Source organism: Gordionus sp. m RMFG-2023, chromosome 1 (assembly GCF_954871325.1).
Source record: "Gordionus sp. m RMFG-2023 chromosome 1, tfGorSpeb1-WG-v2, whole genome shotgun sequence".
In the NCBI taxonomy this organism is placed as follows: domain Eukaryota; kingdom Metazoa; phylum Nematomorpha; class Gordioida; order Chordodea; family Parachordodidae; genus Gordionus; species Gordionus sp. m RMFG-2023.
In genome coordinates this window covers 75,157,878-75,176,232 of record NC_088775.1, presented here as the reverse complement: position 1 = coordinate 75,176,232, position 18,355 = coordinate 75,157,878, and the positions used below count along the sequence as shown (strand labels likewise).

Genomic DNA, 18,355 nt, shown 5'->3' with positions numbered 1-18,355 from the left:
GTTAATGACTCAACAAATGCCGATTCAACCAATTTTTTTTCATATTATTATAAAGGAAATCAATAATTTTTTGTCAGCTTCAACGTTAAGAAGGAAAATATTAAAATAGAATTATAAAGATAACATTATTCAAAGAATATCTGATAGGGGGAAAGTCGTGACGAAAGCCTTAAGCCATTATAATTTTGAGAAATAGAGGATTCCTTGAAATCCTAACAAAAATTGATAAAAATATAAACAAATCATTATTTGACAAAAATATTGTCGCTGTATCTGAAGGGATAAAAAAATATGAAATATTTTGATTTTATTTATACCATGAGGTATAAATTATTATATAAAAATAATTTCATCAGCAAATTAATGCAAAATTCTCAATAAAATATGACAAAAAAATATTTTACCGCAAATATTTCTAATTTTTTTGACTCGTAAAAAAAGGATGAATCATTTGAAGATTAAAGATAATTGATGTTGAAATTGATCTTAAGCCAGAATTTATAAAAACTCAATAATCCACTGAATCTATTTAATTCAAAATAAAAATTCAGAGTATAAACTTATTTTCATCTCATAGAGGCTTCCATAGATTTTCATCCGTCAATTTGAAGATTTTTCATCTTCCACAAACGCAATATTTAATATAGAAAATTAATTTCAAAAGAAACAACTCTTAAAAATTGAAGTAAATTTAACAGATACAAACACTGGCGAAAGGAACATTTTTGACACCTACTTGTGGATGAATTAGTAATTTATAAAATGGTCGTTGATTCAAATATATAACCCATTGAAATTTTATATTAAGAAGTGATCTGTACTCAAATGTTCTGATCAGAAATTATTTGAGAACATCTATGAACCAGGAGTGGTTATTTTCATTGGCGATCATTTCAATTGAAAATGAAACTATAAAAGATATAGAATTACGGAATTTAGTTTTAAAAAAATTTAAAAATGATATCAAAATTAAATTTGTATTGAAAATTGTGATTTTTGATATTTTTTGTATGGGAGGCGCCAGATTATTTTTTTGCATCAGAGCCGGCACTGCTTCCATGTAAAGGTAAAATTTGAGCTTTATTGGGATCGAAATGTAATCTGGCTCAAATTAGTTAAGAAGTTTAAATAGGGGTTCAGCTTAAGACTTATAATTATTGATAAAGAAAATTTAATATATGACTGAGCATAATTCTTCAACTATAGAAAAGGAAAAATAAAATGGGGCTAAATAAAACCTTTATCGGATGGTTTGTATTTCGACTTGTCAGTTTGAACGAATATGGACTGCATTTTCCCATTGAAAGTTAGCTCGGTTTGATTCCGAATATTTGTTAGCGGGGTTATAATTGGTCCCCTTCTAAATGGAATACTAGTTGTCACAATCTCCTTTCCAATTTGAGCATCGCCATCCTGCGCAGATTGAGCGTTTGTTAAAACTTTGAGCGCTATTTTCTTAGAACTTTCCAAGGATAGAAAAGCTGGGATCTATATTATTGTGTAATATAAAATTTTGATTATTTTAATTTAAATTCAGAGTTAAATATCGTTTTGAATACTTAATTATTAATATAAATCACTGAATATAAAAATAGAGAGTAAGGAGGACTAGGACCAAGCGGCAGGGATTTTGCTTCTATGATATAAAAAAAACTTTGTTCTGCATAATAGGCCAAACAATCATAATATAAGAGCTAGATAACAAATATACTTCACTCGATTCCGTGCCGAAGGAAGGCAAATATATCTAGAATAAAAAAAATTGTTTTGGGGCAATGTCTCCGCTCACTTAAAATTGAGCATAATGTAAGTATAAGATATGCACATTTTGACAAAATTTGAAATATTTAGCAAAGGGATTACACGTTATAGTTACTCTTTTTTAACCTGTTACCCCTCATTCACGACTAGTCCGAATTCACGGCGAACTATGAATTCAGGTTTTGCTCTATCTCCATTTAAAAACGATATATTAATATTGATTCGGATATTTATTTGAAATCGTGAGTTTAGAAAAAAATGTGCAAGGAATGATTATTTTAAAAAATAAAAAAATAAAAGAGAGGAAAATATCTGAAAATTAGATTTAAAAACCAAAAACACATTATATGCTTTGAATTTTTGTACATTGAAAAAAAGATCGAACTAACTTTGAGCTTCAGGATTTGGGCCCGGCCAGGACCAAAAAGTCCTCCTGCCCTAGCTATAACCGTGTAATTAACGCCCTCTATATATTGACTATCGACGATGTCACTCTCAAAAGGCACTATACCGCCATCAGAATCTTTTGTGGGAAGAATAACTACGAGTACCTCTAAGTTGATCGCGGGGGACCTAAGAATTTGAACACTCACGTCGTAATCAGAATCTGGCCTTATCGTATTAGAACCGGTTATTACATAAGTGCTATTTTGTAATATGAGTTTTGGTTTTTATTTTTTTTAAAAAAAGGCTAAATAAATTTCGAAAAAAGATAAAATCCGCTGCCCTCATTTTAGCCAAATTTTTAATGGAAAATTCAGGTCAGACTTTGGTGTTTACACACAATTAAGTTTCATTAAATTTAATTGAGACATTTTAAGGTCAAATTGTTCATATTAAATAATCAAACATAAGACACTATTGTTTATAGTATAGCTCGAAATTTTAGTATAGTTATAAATAAATTAAATAGTTGTTGTTTTCATTACATTTTTATAAGAAGAATCCTAGTCCATGACAATTCTCGTAAAAAATAGAAAGAATTAGATTAATCTTAATTTCATATTTGACAAAGTTATTGTTAAAAATTATAGCAATTTTTTTGTTTAAAACTAGTTTTCGCGAGCTCAAGGTTTTGTTAGAGGAATATCAAGGCAATAGTAAATCAGATATATTTTTTTAATGACCTATTTTTTCCCCCAAGCATTTTATATTAAATTAATTCAAAACAAGAAAAAAGGCGTAAATGAATATAATATTTTAATGCACCGCTAGTGCATGCTTGATAACATTTTTTAGTAATAATCTATTTATTTTTTAAATCTTTCAACTTTTTCCACCTTATTAGTTATTACACATAATTTGCATCGAAAGAAATAGCATGACCTAGTATTGTTAAATGGCTAGATTTGAGCCGATCTTTAATGGATAACTCAATATTTTAGCCAGAAAAATATTGCCTAGACCTCTAGATTTCTTAATAGATGTCCAAACCTTTATGTCATCAATGACCTAAATTTTTAAGTTTACGTTATGTATAAAATATTGAGTTAACCGTTTTTAAAAATCGACTCAAATCTAGCCGTTTAAAAAACTCTTGTATACCAAATAGAAAATTTTCTTTAAAGCAAACATAAAATATTTCTCATTTGAAATAAAAATAATGACGCTATTTAATTTTAAAAATAAAGGTTTTAAAAAGAAATAATATTAATAAACGTTATAAAAAATGTCGCAAACAAAATACATATTTATAATTTAAAAAAATATACTTTTTTGACAATATTTTGGTGTTTTCGACCGAGGTATTTTGAGGCATACTTGACATGATTAGGACGATGAAAAGAAGTAAAGAATGTTTACGATTAGAAGAAAATACACTTCCTAATGATAGATTCCCTTTTGTGCAAGGGAAGGTGTTATGACGCATTTCGCTAAACCAAAATTATTTTTTTATAATAAAACAGTGAAAATATTGAAATTAAAAAATGATTAAGAACAATTTATTAAAAAATTAAATTTTAAATATAAATTTAATTATTTTTATATAGAAAATTTGGTAACAAAAAATATGAAATAAAATTTTTTTTTATATCAAATTATTTTAAAAAATAATGTTTTTTTTTGGAAAAAAAAATAAATTTTGTACAATAGATAGAATAGTGTGTAACATAACATACAAATAGTATTATTTTTTTGTCTAAAATTAAATTATTTTAAAAAATATATAAATAAAAAAAAAATTTTTTAAAAAATGGTTTTTTGATTTTTTTAAAAGTAGTGGTTACTAGAGATCTGAAAATCACGGCCCGACCCATTTATAAAAAATTATTTAGATTCGGGCTGGGTGCCTAATATTTTTTTTTAAATTTCAGGCCGGACCGGGTATGGGTTTAAATTTTTAAATATGATATAATTACATTTCGTCAAATAAAGATATATTTAATTCTGCAAGAAACAAGGCACTATTTTTTATTTGTAAATAATTTTTTTACAATAAAAAAAAAGATTAATATTTACTTAAATTCGGGTCGGGCAGACAAATACTCTTTATTTCGGGTCGGGCTTTTTGGAACAAATAAAAAAATTCATTCGGGATCAGGCCGGGCCGGGCTTGAAAAATTAGGCCCGATACAGATCACTAACTTTTACTAAATTACCAACTTTTGAAAATACAAATAGAGTGTGCTATATGACTCAATCACCCACATTTCTTCATAAAAAAATATAATATACTATTCATAATATATTTTTTAAATAATACTGCAAAAAAACAATTTTGACGTTACTGATTCCTATAAGATGTCCTGCATCTGAACTGAAACCAGATTTGGACAATGCCTGGTTGATAATATTTCATAAGAGTTTTAAAAAAATTAAAATAAAAAGTATTCATTCATATTATAAATTATAATAATTATCATATTTTTCTATAATATAAATTAGTGAAACGCTTTAGATTAAGAAAGAATAGTCTTCATCCTTCCCTCCAAATTCGAAGATGGCAAAAAAAACAATGTCCATATCGTGAAGCATTTTAAATTTTAGAGTTACTCTGTTTGTACTCATCTTTTATATTAGGATTTGTCGAACATCATTGAAACTAGTATAATATCGGTCTAACAAGGTCGATGTGCAGCATAATTTAAAATATTGTAAATTTAAAGTAAAAATAAAAATTCATATTTCTTGTTATAAAAATTAATATTTTTTTTTTATAAATTAGTTCAAATGTCAAAATTATGATCCTTTTAAAAAAATATATATTGAAGGACTCCTTTTTTTTGAAGAAAACCGTAAACTTATGTTATACGAAATTATATGATTTTTATATATTTGTATAAATACATGAATTTTGGTTTTTTACATGAGTAAACTATAGTTATTTAAGGTCAAATGGTATTTAAAAGAAGATGGATAAAATGATAAATTACTCAAAATATCCTTCAAAATGAAGTGACCTATATGCTTGCCAGGTTTAAGTCATCACATTTTTAATTAACACATTTTAAAAAATGTTTAAATTTAGTAGAAAAAAAATCATCTTAGACATAATAATTATGTTTCCGCTTTCTTTTTGATATTGGGCCATAAGTAAATTATAATTTAATATGTTTTTCGGTAATTGAAAATTTTATCAACAAAATATTATCACATTTTCGAAGATAATTTTTCATATAGGGTTCTAGTAATTAAATATTTTATTTGGTAAATTATAATATATTTTTAATTAATTACCTGTAAATGTGATATTGTTTAAAAATTTTACCCATATTGATGAAAACAAATATATAAATAACCATATAAAATAATTTTCAAGGCGCGCATTTTCTTGATGCTTGTTTTATATTATCTCATAGGGAAACTAACTTTTCTATAATTTTAAATATTTTCTCATCGACAATGTAATACTCACTTTTGGGGTAATGCTTTGCAAATATTGCAATGAATATGAAATTTATACCATTTTGCTGCTTATAACATCTTTCGTTTTTATTAACAGCTCAAAAAGTATATAACTATAAGATTTTAAGAATTTATTTAAGATTGCAAATCCATTTTTTCAGGCAGGATTTTTTGTAAAAATTATTACTAACTTTCACAAAAAGTGCACCCCCCCCCCCCCAAACACAAATTTTTTAAAAAAATGAGAGAAAAGAAAGAAAAATATGCAGCAATCACTCAAAAGACTAAAATAAGGGGGAAAAGCATGAAAATGGGTAGAAAAACTCGTAATGATGTAAAAGGAAAGTATCACAGAAAACGATATAAGGGTCATGAAAAATGAGCAAAAGGCATGCAAAATGAAAGGTATGCAAAAATGCAAGAAAAAAAAATCCAAATACACGCAAAAACCACCGGAAACGATACAAAAGGTGTGCAATATGAGAAACATGAAGCGATAGAAAATCCAGCAAGAAAAACACGCCAAATGATAGAAAATCAACGCAAAATCATAACAAACTAATGCTAAACATGTTACAAAATGACGTCATATCAAGAAAAGAGCGTGAAAAGATAAATAATATACAAAAGGCACGCAAAAATAACGATATATGCATAAAGCTAGCTAAATATTCCAAAAGCACGCTAATAAAGCAAAAAGCTTGCCAAATGTTTAAAGCAATATTAACCTATAAAATTGTCTAAAATTTAACAAATGCTCCAAATCACCTTATAAAAATATTCCTCCCCTGGAAAAATCTCTGCAAGGTCCGTTTTCCAGCCCTAGTAAGCCATTGCGAACATATTTAGTAAACACTATTCTTTTTAAATATTTTTTAACAGCTCATTTTCTTTAATCAAGCTAGTCCGGCCCGGGTGTTTTTTTTTCCACTATCGTGCACATTTAGAGAACTTACTTTTTAGACCGGGCCAGGACAGGGCTAAAGCTTGACAACTCTGACCGTCAATTTCTGATGTTTTTATTGTTATAAACATAAATATGAAGAAATATTGCAAAATATTAATCCATTTTTTTAATCTTCTAAATTTTAGGGGAAAAAATGAAAATCTTTATCAGCAGATGGTTACATTTTTTTTATCTGAATTAAATTAAGAGTAGGTAATGATAATAATATAAAATAATTAATAATAATAGAAAAATAAGATTTTAAACTTGAAATATTTCTAAGAAATAGTTGTTATAATTTCGTCATTCAAATTTTTAAAAAAAATAATATAAAAAATTGGAAACTATGCATTTATTAGAATTTAGTTTAAACGTCAACGCGACCCGGCTGGAAATCCAGCCCCTAGGTCGGGCAGGGTAAGGAAAAAATTTTCGGGCCGCGCCAGACAAATCGTGCAAAATATCTGTAGAGCTGCACTGATCCGAAGTTTTAGAAATGTTTTTAAAGAATTAGACAAATGTATGTGTTTTCCTTCAGAAAAGGTAACTATAGACCGGTCTGGATAATTTGCTTAAAATTATTGTACAAAATAATTACTCGACCTTTAATTTAGTTATTTGTGTTATCGAAGAAATAACATTGTTTATTAGTCATATCATAACCAAACCATTGATTGAAGAACGTCAAGTCAATAACGAGTCGCGCCGACGAGTAACGTAATCTAATATAATAATAATTTATTCTACTATCCATTCCATTTCAAGGCCTAATTTTTGCGAAAAAATTTGTTAGTCTGAGGTTATTTTTCTATTTAAACTAGTTTAAAAGGTATTTTAGACGCACCATTTTATAATATAGATTTTTTTAACCAGTTATTCCGTCGATCTTTTTTAACAGCAAATTTCGTGATGTAACTGCATAAAGTAAACAAAAATTTTGAAATCAAGTGCCAAAAATAATTGCGTTATTTTCAAAGATTAAATAAACAAAAATTTGAATCAAAAATTTTATCTTATCTCCCTCCGAAGTGATTTGCTATCATTTGGCTTATTATTTTTTAAAAAAATTAACAATATATATTATATAATCCGAGGCCTCAGCAATATTGGGGGAGGGGATATTTGTGGCACCAGGAACCCGTTCAAATTAACCTGCCACCAGAGGCAAGGATTTCTACCATGGGAGAAAAGTGAGAAGGTATAGCGCAAGGGGGGCTGGTATAGTTAGCTATCGTCATTTGAATAAAATTTTGTGTGATTTGATTAAGATTTCCTTTTATGCTAATTTTAACAGGGGGTGTAGGATATGGGGTAGGGGGTAGGGGGTAGAGGTCTGTAAAGTCTGGCCCGCTTCGATCCTACGAATTTTCCAGCCATAATATTTTTAATATTAATATCTAATATTTTAATTAAGGCTTTTCTCCTAAATGACTGTCAATTTCTACAAAGGGTTTCTATATCAATCATGTTTGATATCTGTATTGTGTATTTGTAATTGGATCATATCATAAATAAATTAAATTTTTCCGATTTACTATATAATTTATAGATATAATATTTTAGTTAACAGCTCTTAAAATACAAAGAAATAGAGCATATTACAATTTTTTAATTATATCATATCAATCAAGATCAAAATATTAACTTTAAATTTTAAAAAAAAAATCAAAATTTTAATGCCCGGGCTGGCTGGCTTATTAAAGTTTCATAAAAATCATGATTTTATAAGTTATAAAATGTCATACCAGGCCTGATCCCAAAATTTTAATGCGCAAAATGTCCGGCCCATTAAACTTTGTTCCAGGTCTGGTCCACTCGAGGATCGGGGTGTAGAAGTTCTTGCCCATGAGAATTTATTTTTTGCAGTTTAAACAGTAACTCATAATAAAATGCAATAATCATATTATATAAATTAATAATTTGCAACGATTTATTAATTTATAAAGATCATGACATTACAATTAAATGGGTAAATTGACCGGATAATATGCACAGCAATTTAACAATAATTTAGCCCCCCCCCCTTGTCCTAATGTACCGTTATTAGATGAATAGTGAATACCATACTTATTTTGTAAGGTAAAGATGGAATAAGTTATAAGAGAATATCCATTATCAGAAGAATACAGTTGTCAAACATAGGCGCGTCCTTTCATATTGGGGTGGGGGGGGGCACTATTAGACGGGTTTGTTTTCTGCCATAAATTTTAATGAAGGTCTTTAGGTGCACTTAATGTAGGCCTTTGGCTTTATATTTTTATATAATATTTTTGGAGTTTCACTTATTTTTATTTTATAAAAATGCTCTTTTCCAAAAATTTTGAATTATAGGCGTTATTTTAATAAGTCACTAACTTTTTGCTAATTTTACTTTCAACTTCTTCTTTATAGTGATATATTATTTATATTTTGGAAAGAGAAGGGGTGAGGGCGTGTAGGGGGGAATTTTTTTATTAGCCTTTAATGATATTTACGAGAAGAGGCAAATTTGCGATGTGAACTATATGAAATATCAATAAAAATCATTCGAAAAATTATTATATCATTTTTAATATATTGGGTACTATTATTATTCATTAAAATTTATTAAAGTGGCCGTGATTTGCAAAAAAAATTAGCCTCGCTCGTGTTGCCAAAAAGGTTTATTTTCAAAAGCACAGGCCGGGCTTTGGCCCGGGCCTCCAAGTCTCTGAAATTAATATTAAATTCCCGCTTAAAATATATTAGTGACCTTTTTTGGGGTAATTTTTTTTTACCACTTCAAAAATATTAGAGGTTATGTATGTAAATATACACAAAAAATACTCATTATAAAATTACCCTAATATGAATATTGTAAAATAAATTAAATTAAGTTAAATTAATACGCTTGGCGGATAATAAATGATATGAATGTAAATGAATCCCAAAAATTATTAATCTAATCTCTAATAATTGAGGTGTTTTTTTAACCAACCATTAACTAAAAACTCTAGTATTCTTCTAGTCTAGTTTTTATAATAGGTTAAAAGGTAGAAATTGTTTTTACCATCCTTATTAAACGAACTACTTTACTAACACAACACCAGAGTTGTTAAAGTAGTGCGCTAACTTTTTTGGTAGCTATAGCTAATAGCGGCTACTTTTTTGTAATTATTTAATTTTTTAGCGCAGCCGCTACTTCTCTACTTTTAAAAAATATAATGAAAATTTAAATATAATATCATAATTAATTATAATTTATATGATTTATTATTTAATTTTGAAATTAAAATATAATTTCAATTTGTAATTTATATTTTCATTTGTATTATAAACCTAAATCACGTGTTAATTTAAAATGTCATCGCCTATGGATATCCAAATCGTTGAAAGTGATTCAGACAATGATATTAATGAAATGGAAGATACCAGGGAAGAAAATGTTCTTAATAGCTATAATACAAATTTCCCATTCCCTAGATTTAAAAAATTTTTTAAATAAATATATAACCAAAACTGGTTTCAAATTTATTTGTTTAAAATGTAAAAAAAATATTTGCTCAAATCAATCCACTAGCTATAACCTCAAGAAACATCTAAAGGTAAATGTCATTTTTACATTCTAATAATATTTATTTTATAAGACTGTTCATGAGTTTTAAGGAAATGGAGAAACATCTAAATAATTTTGGAATAGGGGACTCTACATCCAAAAAGACTAATTCAATTCAAACCAAATTTATTAATAATGCAAATGACAATATTTCTCAGAAATTGGCTAATAAAGTTATTGTTGATTTTATAATTTATACAGTTCAGCCAATGTCCTTAGTTGATAATCCATCATTTACCATGATGATAAAAACTATATCCCCTGGTACAACAATTTTATGCCGCCAGACACTAATGAATAAAATAGCAGATAACTTTAAAATGATGAAAGATGCTCTAATAGTAGAGTTATCAGAGATATCATATATATGTACCACGGGAGATAGTTGAACACATAACAGAAGGTAAAAACTTATTTAAATTTATAAATTGATCTGATTAAATATTTTTGAGCTTATTTGGGAATCACAGGCCATTGGCTAGACCCTAGAACTTTAAAAAGAAGATCTGTGCCATTAGCCCTTAAAATAATAATAGAATGCCAGACATACGATGTACTTGCAAATAAAATTATTGATAATCTATCTTATATTAAATAAGATTAAATACGCCCTTACCCTCAAGTGCTAGTGTCGAGAGATTATTTAATAAGGCAAAACCTATACTTTCTGATCGTTGCTCTAGACTTGGGGATGATAATATCGAAATGATTTTATTATTAAAATGCAAAAAATTACCATAAATATTTATTTTTATTACATAAATTTTTTTATAATCAAAACTAATTATATTTTAATATTTATAAATGTTGATTTTTATATATTTACTATACAATAACATTATAAGCAAAAAATAAAAAATTTGTTTGTAAATTTTTTTTATAAAAAGTAGCTTAAAAAATAGTAGCTTATAGGGAGCTACTTTTTCTGACAAATAGCGATAGCGGTGCTGCTTTTTTTAACAAATAGCGATAGCGGTAGCGCGCTACTTTTAAAAGTAGCGTTTAACAACTCTGCACAACACATTACATTTCTTTAAAAATAAATTCTAATAAAATTATCACATTTGATAATCATATATATTTTATGATTTTTAATTACTTCAAAATAATTTTAAGTGTGGGCCAGTTCAATTAATTTAGTATAGTATAATCAAATAATAATATTTTAAATTCAATATTAGCGTACTTCATTTTACGAGTAAAAAGAATAAAATTTTAAAAAAAACATACTAACATGACATGGACAAATATACTAATATAAAAATATCATATTTCAATTTTATGAGCTAAATTATATGAATATGAATGAAATCCCCCTTATTTTTGTTGTTATTTTCAAACCGACCCGAATTCTTTTATAAAAATTATTTGATGAATCCGAGAACACCAATAAGGTTTTATCTCAATTTACGTTTCCAAGATCAAAGTCTCACCATGAACATGAAATCACTCTTCGTTTGCGCTCGGTGACGTATTTAATGGACGCTTTGGGAATTGAAAATGCCCCAATAATTTTTTTTGATAGGGTTTGGATTTCGGATTTCATATTTTTTTTGTCAATTTAAAATTGACCGGATTCCGAAATGAAACCTTAAACACGTCACTGTTTGCGCTACTCCATATAAGCATTTAGCTTGCGAACTCGTCTTAACTAGTTTTATTTCTTCAAATTGCTCCCACCTAGGATAATATTTTAGAAAAGCTTTATTTATAATTTTATCATATTGCCCGTGTCCAAGCTTTTTTCAGATCGGGTTTTTTTTTAATTTTTAATCACTTCACGATCAAGGCTTGGTTTATTTTTAAGAAAATTTATACATTTTCAATCACTGAGTAAATAGTTTTCAAAAGAGATAATCGAATTATGAAAAGCTAATTTGCTAAGTAATTCTTCCAACATATTAATAATTTTAAATTTACATTTTTAAAAAATTTGTCCAGCGAAGGATATACAAAAAAGAAATTCCACCTTGCCCTGTTTGAGATTCGGGAAGTTTTTATGAATGCCTTTAAAATAGTATCATTTATTTTTCAACTAGCTCTTCACTTGCTAGTAATCTTAAAAAGCCAATAAAGTAAAGTTTATGAGTGTTATTTATATTGATTTCTATGTAAATTTATTTAACTCGCTTTGTGATATACTAATTAAATAGCGCGATCAACCAGATATAAAACAGGTGAGTTAGTAAATTATCAAACGACCACCATTGACATTTAAATATAATTTTTTTTATTTTGTTTTTGAGGAATGAAAAATCGATAGTTGTTACATAAGATCATGGTCCAACTCAATGGCGTAGACATGGGGGATGGGGGGGGGGGGGTTAAGGGGATCAAACCCCACTCAAAAAATATTAAAAAATTTATTTTAATTTACCAAATTGATAATATAAATGCCTAAAATATAAAAAACACCTATTTTTATGTTTTTAATTTATAAATAATTTTGATTATTTATATATTTTTTAAATAAATTTTAAATAATCTTGCAAAAAATTTGTTTAATTTGTCATATTCCTTTTTAGAAAAAACTACTTTGTCAATTTCATTATGAAGAAACAATTATTCCTGTTTCAACAAATATTAAGCACAGATATGCATGCCGATATTAAATATAAAGGTATCAAAGCTACAACCATACCAAGTCTCATATTTTAAAAGATGAGGATAATTTATAATGATAATTAAGAGTAAAACCTATTTTATTTCGTTTATTTAATTTTTTTATTGTTTTGTGCTTATAGAATCTTCGATCTATCTGGTTAAGATTTAAATTGCTTCTATATTTATTAAACAAACTGAAAAGAAAAAATAACATCCATAGAATTACAATATTCAATAATATCTTGAGTCGGGGGAAAGGAAACCTGAATGTATTCAGACGAAATTGATTTTTGAATTGTAATTTAAAATTCGATATTTAAGATTGTATTACCGATAGACCGATAAACTAGTGAGTACTAATAATAATGAATTACATATTGTTTTTTGCTCCTATAATTTTCCATACTACATAAAGCTAAACTTGGCGATTTTTTTTATTTTGACAAAAATATTTTCCTTTAATCTATCTACCAAATCGATTGAAGCACTTAAAAAGTATGAAATAGGTACTAATTAATGAGATGAATTTTCGAGATAATGTCCAGATGTTTGGCTAACTTTATGCTTAAGAGGTGGTATCACAGTTAGTTTTGGGGTATTCTGTTACTTTTTTAATGGCTGGCGAAATTATTTAAAGAATTATAAGATTAATAATGCAAACCATATAGTTAGAACTTCTATATTCTGGGTTCTGGCATAATGAAAATTTTAAATTTTTTTAATTTTTATCAATAATTCTTTTCCTCTTTAAACCAACTATTAGATAGAATAAAGCAATAAAATATACTAATAAAGCTCAATTAATATTTCAATTAGTGTTTCCAAAAGCTTGGCTCACTTCATGCTTAAAGCATGACAGTTTTCATTTTGTTTACAACTATTTCTTTTTGTGGTTCTCATGTTTGAGAGAGGAATTGAGTACTAGTCAGGTATTAAATATTAGCATAAGCCAGTTATATAGTTTTTATATTTTACATTTTAGCACGATATCTATTTTGGCAATTTTCTTTCTTTATATTGTATACCAAATCGATTAAATTAATATATAATTAAGCTCTAAACATTGATAAAATGTACAGAATAAATGCTCAGTCACTTTTTAATCTTTAGCCAAAATCTTGTAAACAATAATTTTTTTAAAAATTTTTTACCCCTTCTTCCCCCCCCCCTCCATATGGGAAATCCTGGCCACGCCACTCTGGTAAACTCAATGAAATTGCCATTACCACAGCAGATTTATTTAAATTTCAATTGGTCTATTTAGAATCACATGACCGTCAGGCTTGATATGTTTTATAATAAAAAGGATTAAATTTTATAACTAAACACTAAATCATATCTCTCATACCTTTAAATAACCCTAACCTTACTTCAGATATTTATTCAATTTTAAATATATTTCATCCGATCAAAAAATTTCTTTCAGTCGATCATATCTTGAGTTTAGCGATTATCATTATATAGACTAATGATAAAAAGTGTTTAAAATATAATAATGCCAATAACTTTTAATCTTAGAATACACATCATTTTAAGAATCTAAAATTAATTCATAACGGAAAAGGTCAATTTTTTGAAATGGCTCTAGACCAAATTTTTAGAAAGGATTAAATGAATAAGAAGGTTTCTAAATTTAATAAATAATAAACTAGAATTTTGTATTTCAATTTATAATTCCAAAATTATTATTTATTTTTTTATCTTTCTCTTACTCGTTCATATCGTTAACATGAATTACGGAAGGAAATGCCCTGAACAAGACCTGGGAAAAAGTAACCTGGGTAAAAAGATCCCAATTTTCAAAAAAATAATGAAAATGCTTATAAAAAGGTAAGATTTTTAAAATTATATCCTTTTTAAGCATTTTAAAAAATTTTTAAATTGAGATCTTCTTGTTCAGTGTCATTTTGTCCGACACTTTTTGTCCGTTAGTTTTAAGTGTTAGAATTTATTGTATCTACTCCTTATTTATATGATAAGCGATCTTATACAATAGAATCAAGAGCCTTAAATTGGATCGATCTTAATTATGATTTTAGAATAGGTCCGAGTTCGATTATAATTTTTGTTGAACTGTTGAAAAAACGATGTTTTTACGAAAGGGAAAAACTTTAAGGGTTAAGGAAAGGCAAAATTAATTTTAAATGTTGTGAAATACGAAAATTTTAAAATCAAGCTTCGACCCGACCAAGTCCGAAAGTATAGTCCTAATATGACCGACTCAAGTGTGGTCGGCTCGGTTCATAAAGGGCTTTGGATGTTATACATTTATGCTAACTCAAAAATTTTGGGTTTTTTTTTAAAAAAATAGATAATACCATGTTCAAAAATTTATAACACATCAAAAAGTATAGACTATTTTTTTTAAAATAATATAAAGATGTAAATTATCAAAAGCGTAAAATAACTCTTCTTTTCTCCTCTAGAAGAATATAGGAGCCTTATTTTTTCAAAATAAAAATCGTGTTATCAAGTGGAGCCAAATAGACAATTATTTATAATAACAATGAAATGGAAATATTCTTGGCAACATTTAAAATCAAAAAATTATCATTTTATAATTCTTTTAAGACTTTTATTTGCATTTTTATAAATTAAAATATTATAACAAATCGTTATTTCTAAAAAATTAAAATGTAATAGAATATTTGTAGCAAACAAAAATTAAGACGTTTAAAATTTTTCGGGAAGATAATCATAAGAAGTAAAATCAGATTAATAGAGAATATATATTTAAAAAATTGTGATTTTTAGATATGAGTTAAGACTCTAAAAAAATGTTTATAATTGGTTAGAATGTCACAAGTATAGTACTCATGCCATATTAAGAACTAATAAAAAATGAAATTGTTCAATTAATTTCTTAAATATTTATATTTTATTCGTCTTATGAGAGATCGAACACTCTTTTGTAGTTAATAACTTTAAAAAATAAAATTTGCTTTCATCTTTATTTTAATTTTCCTAAATTGACCGACTAATTTATCTTTATCGAAATAGGTTGAAACATTTTCAGTAGATTCCAAAACTTTTGGTCATAATGGAACTTAAGATGGTGAGACTTGCAGCAAGAGAAAGGTTTAATAGGCCTCCAGATGCGATGGAACTTGAATCGGTTAGTATGATATTCTCTCTCAGATTCAATCGGGACGAAGCTTGCTTTAAAATTTTTATTAGGGCTTAGCCGACTATATAAATTTTCAGACTTTAATCGAAATCGAAGCGGAAAAAAGATTAATTTGCTTTCTTCATGATTTTAAGAAAGCCAGAATTTATCACATGCCTCTAGCCCTTATCATCCCAATTTTTTTAAAGGATATTTTTTCCCCCTCATCCTATATTTTTCGGATCGGAAACGAAACTATTTTTATGTCTGATTGGACCAATTTATTTCGAGAGATATGAGCGGATCAAAGTTTGGGCAAAAAAAGTTATTAGATCGGGCCGAACTTATAAGAAGAGGTTGGATGCATGAATCTAGTTTATATTTAACTTTTTCTACGATTCATAAAATTTATTTCCGATTAGAACGAAATGTATTATTATTTCTAAAATTATATTTTTGGTTCAAAATAAGTCGAATCATAAATTAAAAAGGCCGTTAAATTTTCCCATTCACCTGAACCATCGTCAGTCAACCTATGGCATCGCAATTTGAGTCCACTTAGTATCAGTTTATGTTCATTACAAATTATTAGGCTTTTCAGTCCTTCTACATAATTTGTTTTTAAATTTTCATAGGTTAAAGTAAACCTATTTAGAAAGGTTTGATAAAAAAAAATTGGCTTTTAATAAAAAAAACAAATTATGCTAAAATTACCATCATCTATTTTGATGACCGAGCAGGCAAGTAGAAATACATTTTGATATCGATTTTTAAAATATTTATTTATATTTTATTTATTGAAAGGAAACTTATGAGTAATAATCTAATCTAATCATAATATGGCTCTAAGTGAAATTATATAATTTTAAATCATATAATCTTTGTTTGTGATAAAAAAAAACACATTTTATAAAGATTTTAGATTAAAATACATTTTTAAAAATATATTAGTTGCCAATTCTTCCTAAGGTGAAAAAAATGTTATAAGAAAAGATACTCCCTAAACTTTCAAATAAAAAATTTAATATTTAAAAGCATTTATTATGTAAATAAATAAGTATGTCGTAATAATTAAGACGCTACAGAAAATTAGATAATTAGTATAATGTAAATTTATAATTTAATTTATTCAGAATAAAAAAATCTGAAATGTTCAAAAAGTACCTGGTGACATATTGCTTGATATCAAAATAAAATAAATATTAATATTTTTAGTAAAATTATAGTCGAGTTTATCGGACAAAAAAATATAAAAAAAATAATGTCTAATATAAATAATATAATATTTATATTTTTACTTTTGACTTCAAGGTTAATCGATAAATTTATTTTTTGAAATTTTGAATGTTGAAGGATCAGCTGTGTTAAATAGGCCAGGTTCTCCTAAAAAGTGCTAGATAAAAATTACAAAACAAGTATTTTTATATAATCAAGGGTGTATAATATAGTAAGCAGTGGAGCAGGCAATATATACTTAAATAAAACATGGTGCTAAACCTGATTATCATAGTAACCTAAAAAGTAAAGCGTTACTCTTATTCGTTATTTCTTAAAACAATTTTGATAAAAAAAATCTATAACGCCATTATCTAATCTTTTGAGAGAGTAACGCTATTAATAGCAAACAGATTGCTTAAAATAGTTTTCAAAGTATCTAGATACAATTTTCTCAAAATTATTATTTTTTTATAATTATATAAGGTGTACTTAATGCTTAATAAAGGGATTCTATAGGTAAAATTCATATTTAGAAGTGAGGCAAAAAAATTATAAGTTGATGTCTCATTTATATAGAAAATATCTAATTAAATATTATAATAATAATTGTTAGATTTAAATATGTTGATTGATTGATTTTTTTATTTAATAAATTGTTATTATAGCCTTAAAATATATATTTGGTTTAAATTGTTTTTTTATAATACATATATATATATACACCTTATTTTATATTTATTTTTAGTATCATTTCTTAGTTTTAGAATAAAATAATTATAACTTAAAACCGTTTTTCTTACCATCGTTATTGTTATATAACATGGTGCCCTGGAATGATAACTCACAATGATATATAAAAATATCTCATATATATTGTGCATATCCCGATAAATATAAAAAAATAAAAAAATTTTTGGAATTATGTAATAAATTATAAAAATTATTCACACACAGCTAATGTAAATAAAGTTTTAAAATAAAAATTTGCAATTTGGATAAAAAAAAAATTAAATACATAATAGTGACAATATGTATCTTTGCTAATTTAAATATGTTTTTAAAATAAAAATCTGCATTATGGATGATAAAATTAGCATATCCTCCAAAAGGGAAGTTAAGTTCCCAAAGTTGGAGTGACCCTTAACGGACATATACTTGGAAAGACTTGACGATTATTTCTCTCAAACAATTTTATCCGACTCAGTAAAAATTGAAACATTGATGAGCAATTTATCTGATGACCTATACGATAAAATTAAGTCATTATGTAGAAAGGAAGATATCAAAGATTATAAAATTA

At 26.6% G+C, this 18,355-nt stretch overlaps 1 protein-coding gene across 3 annotated transcripts in view; it reads right to left on the bottom strand.

Moving 5' to 3' along the window:
* Positions 1-17,209, bottom strand: part of LOC135931446 (CD109 antigen-like) — a 35,448-nt gene extending 18,239 nt beyond the window's left edge. The window contains exons 1-4 of one of the 3 annotated variants that reach the window (XM_065468563.1): positions 17,136-17,209; positions 3,474-3,635; positions 2,151-2,406; positions 1,239-1,488 (exon numbers count right to left, since the gene is read on the bottom strand). In XM_065468563.1, coding sequence (XP_065324635.1) covers positions 1,239-1,488; positions 2,151-2,406; positions 3,474-3,631 — 664 coding nt within the window. In that variant the 5' untranslated portion in view covers positions 3,632-3,635; positions 17,136-17,209. Of the gene's footprint in view, positions 1-1,238; positions 1,489-2,150; positions 2,407-3,473; positions 3,738-17,001; positions 17,113-17,135 lie in introns of those variants that run through there. The other 2 variants (XM_065468562.1, XM_065468564.1) reach the window with 2 other exon arrangements.
* Between the last annotated feature and the right edge of the window lie 1,146 nt (positions 17,210-18,355).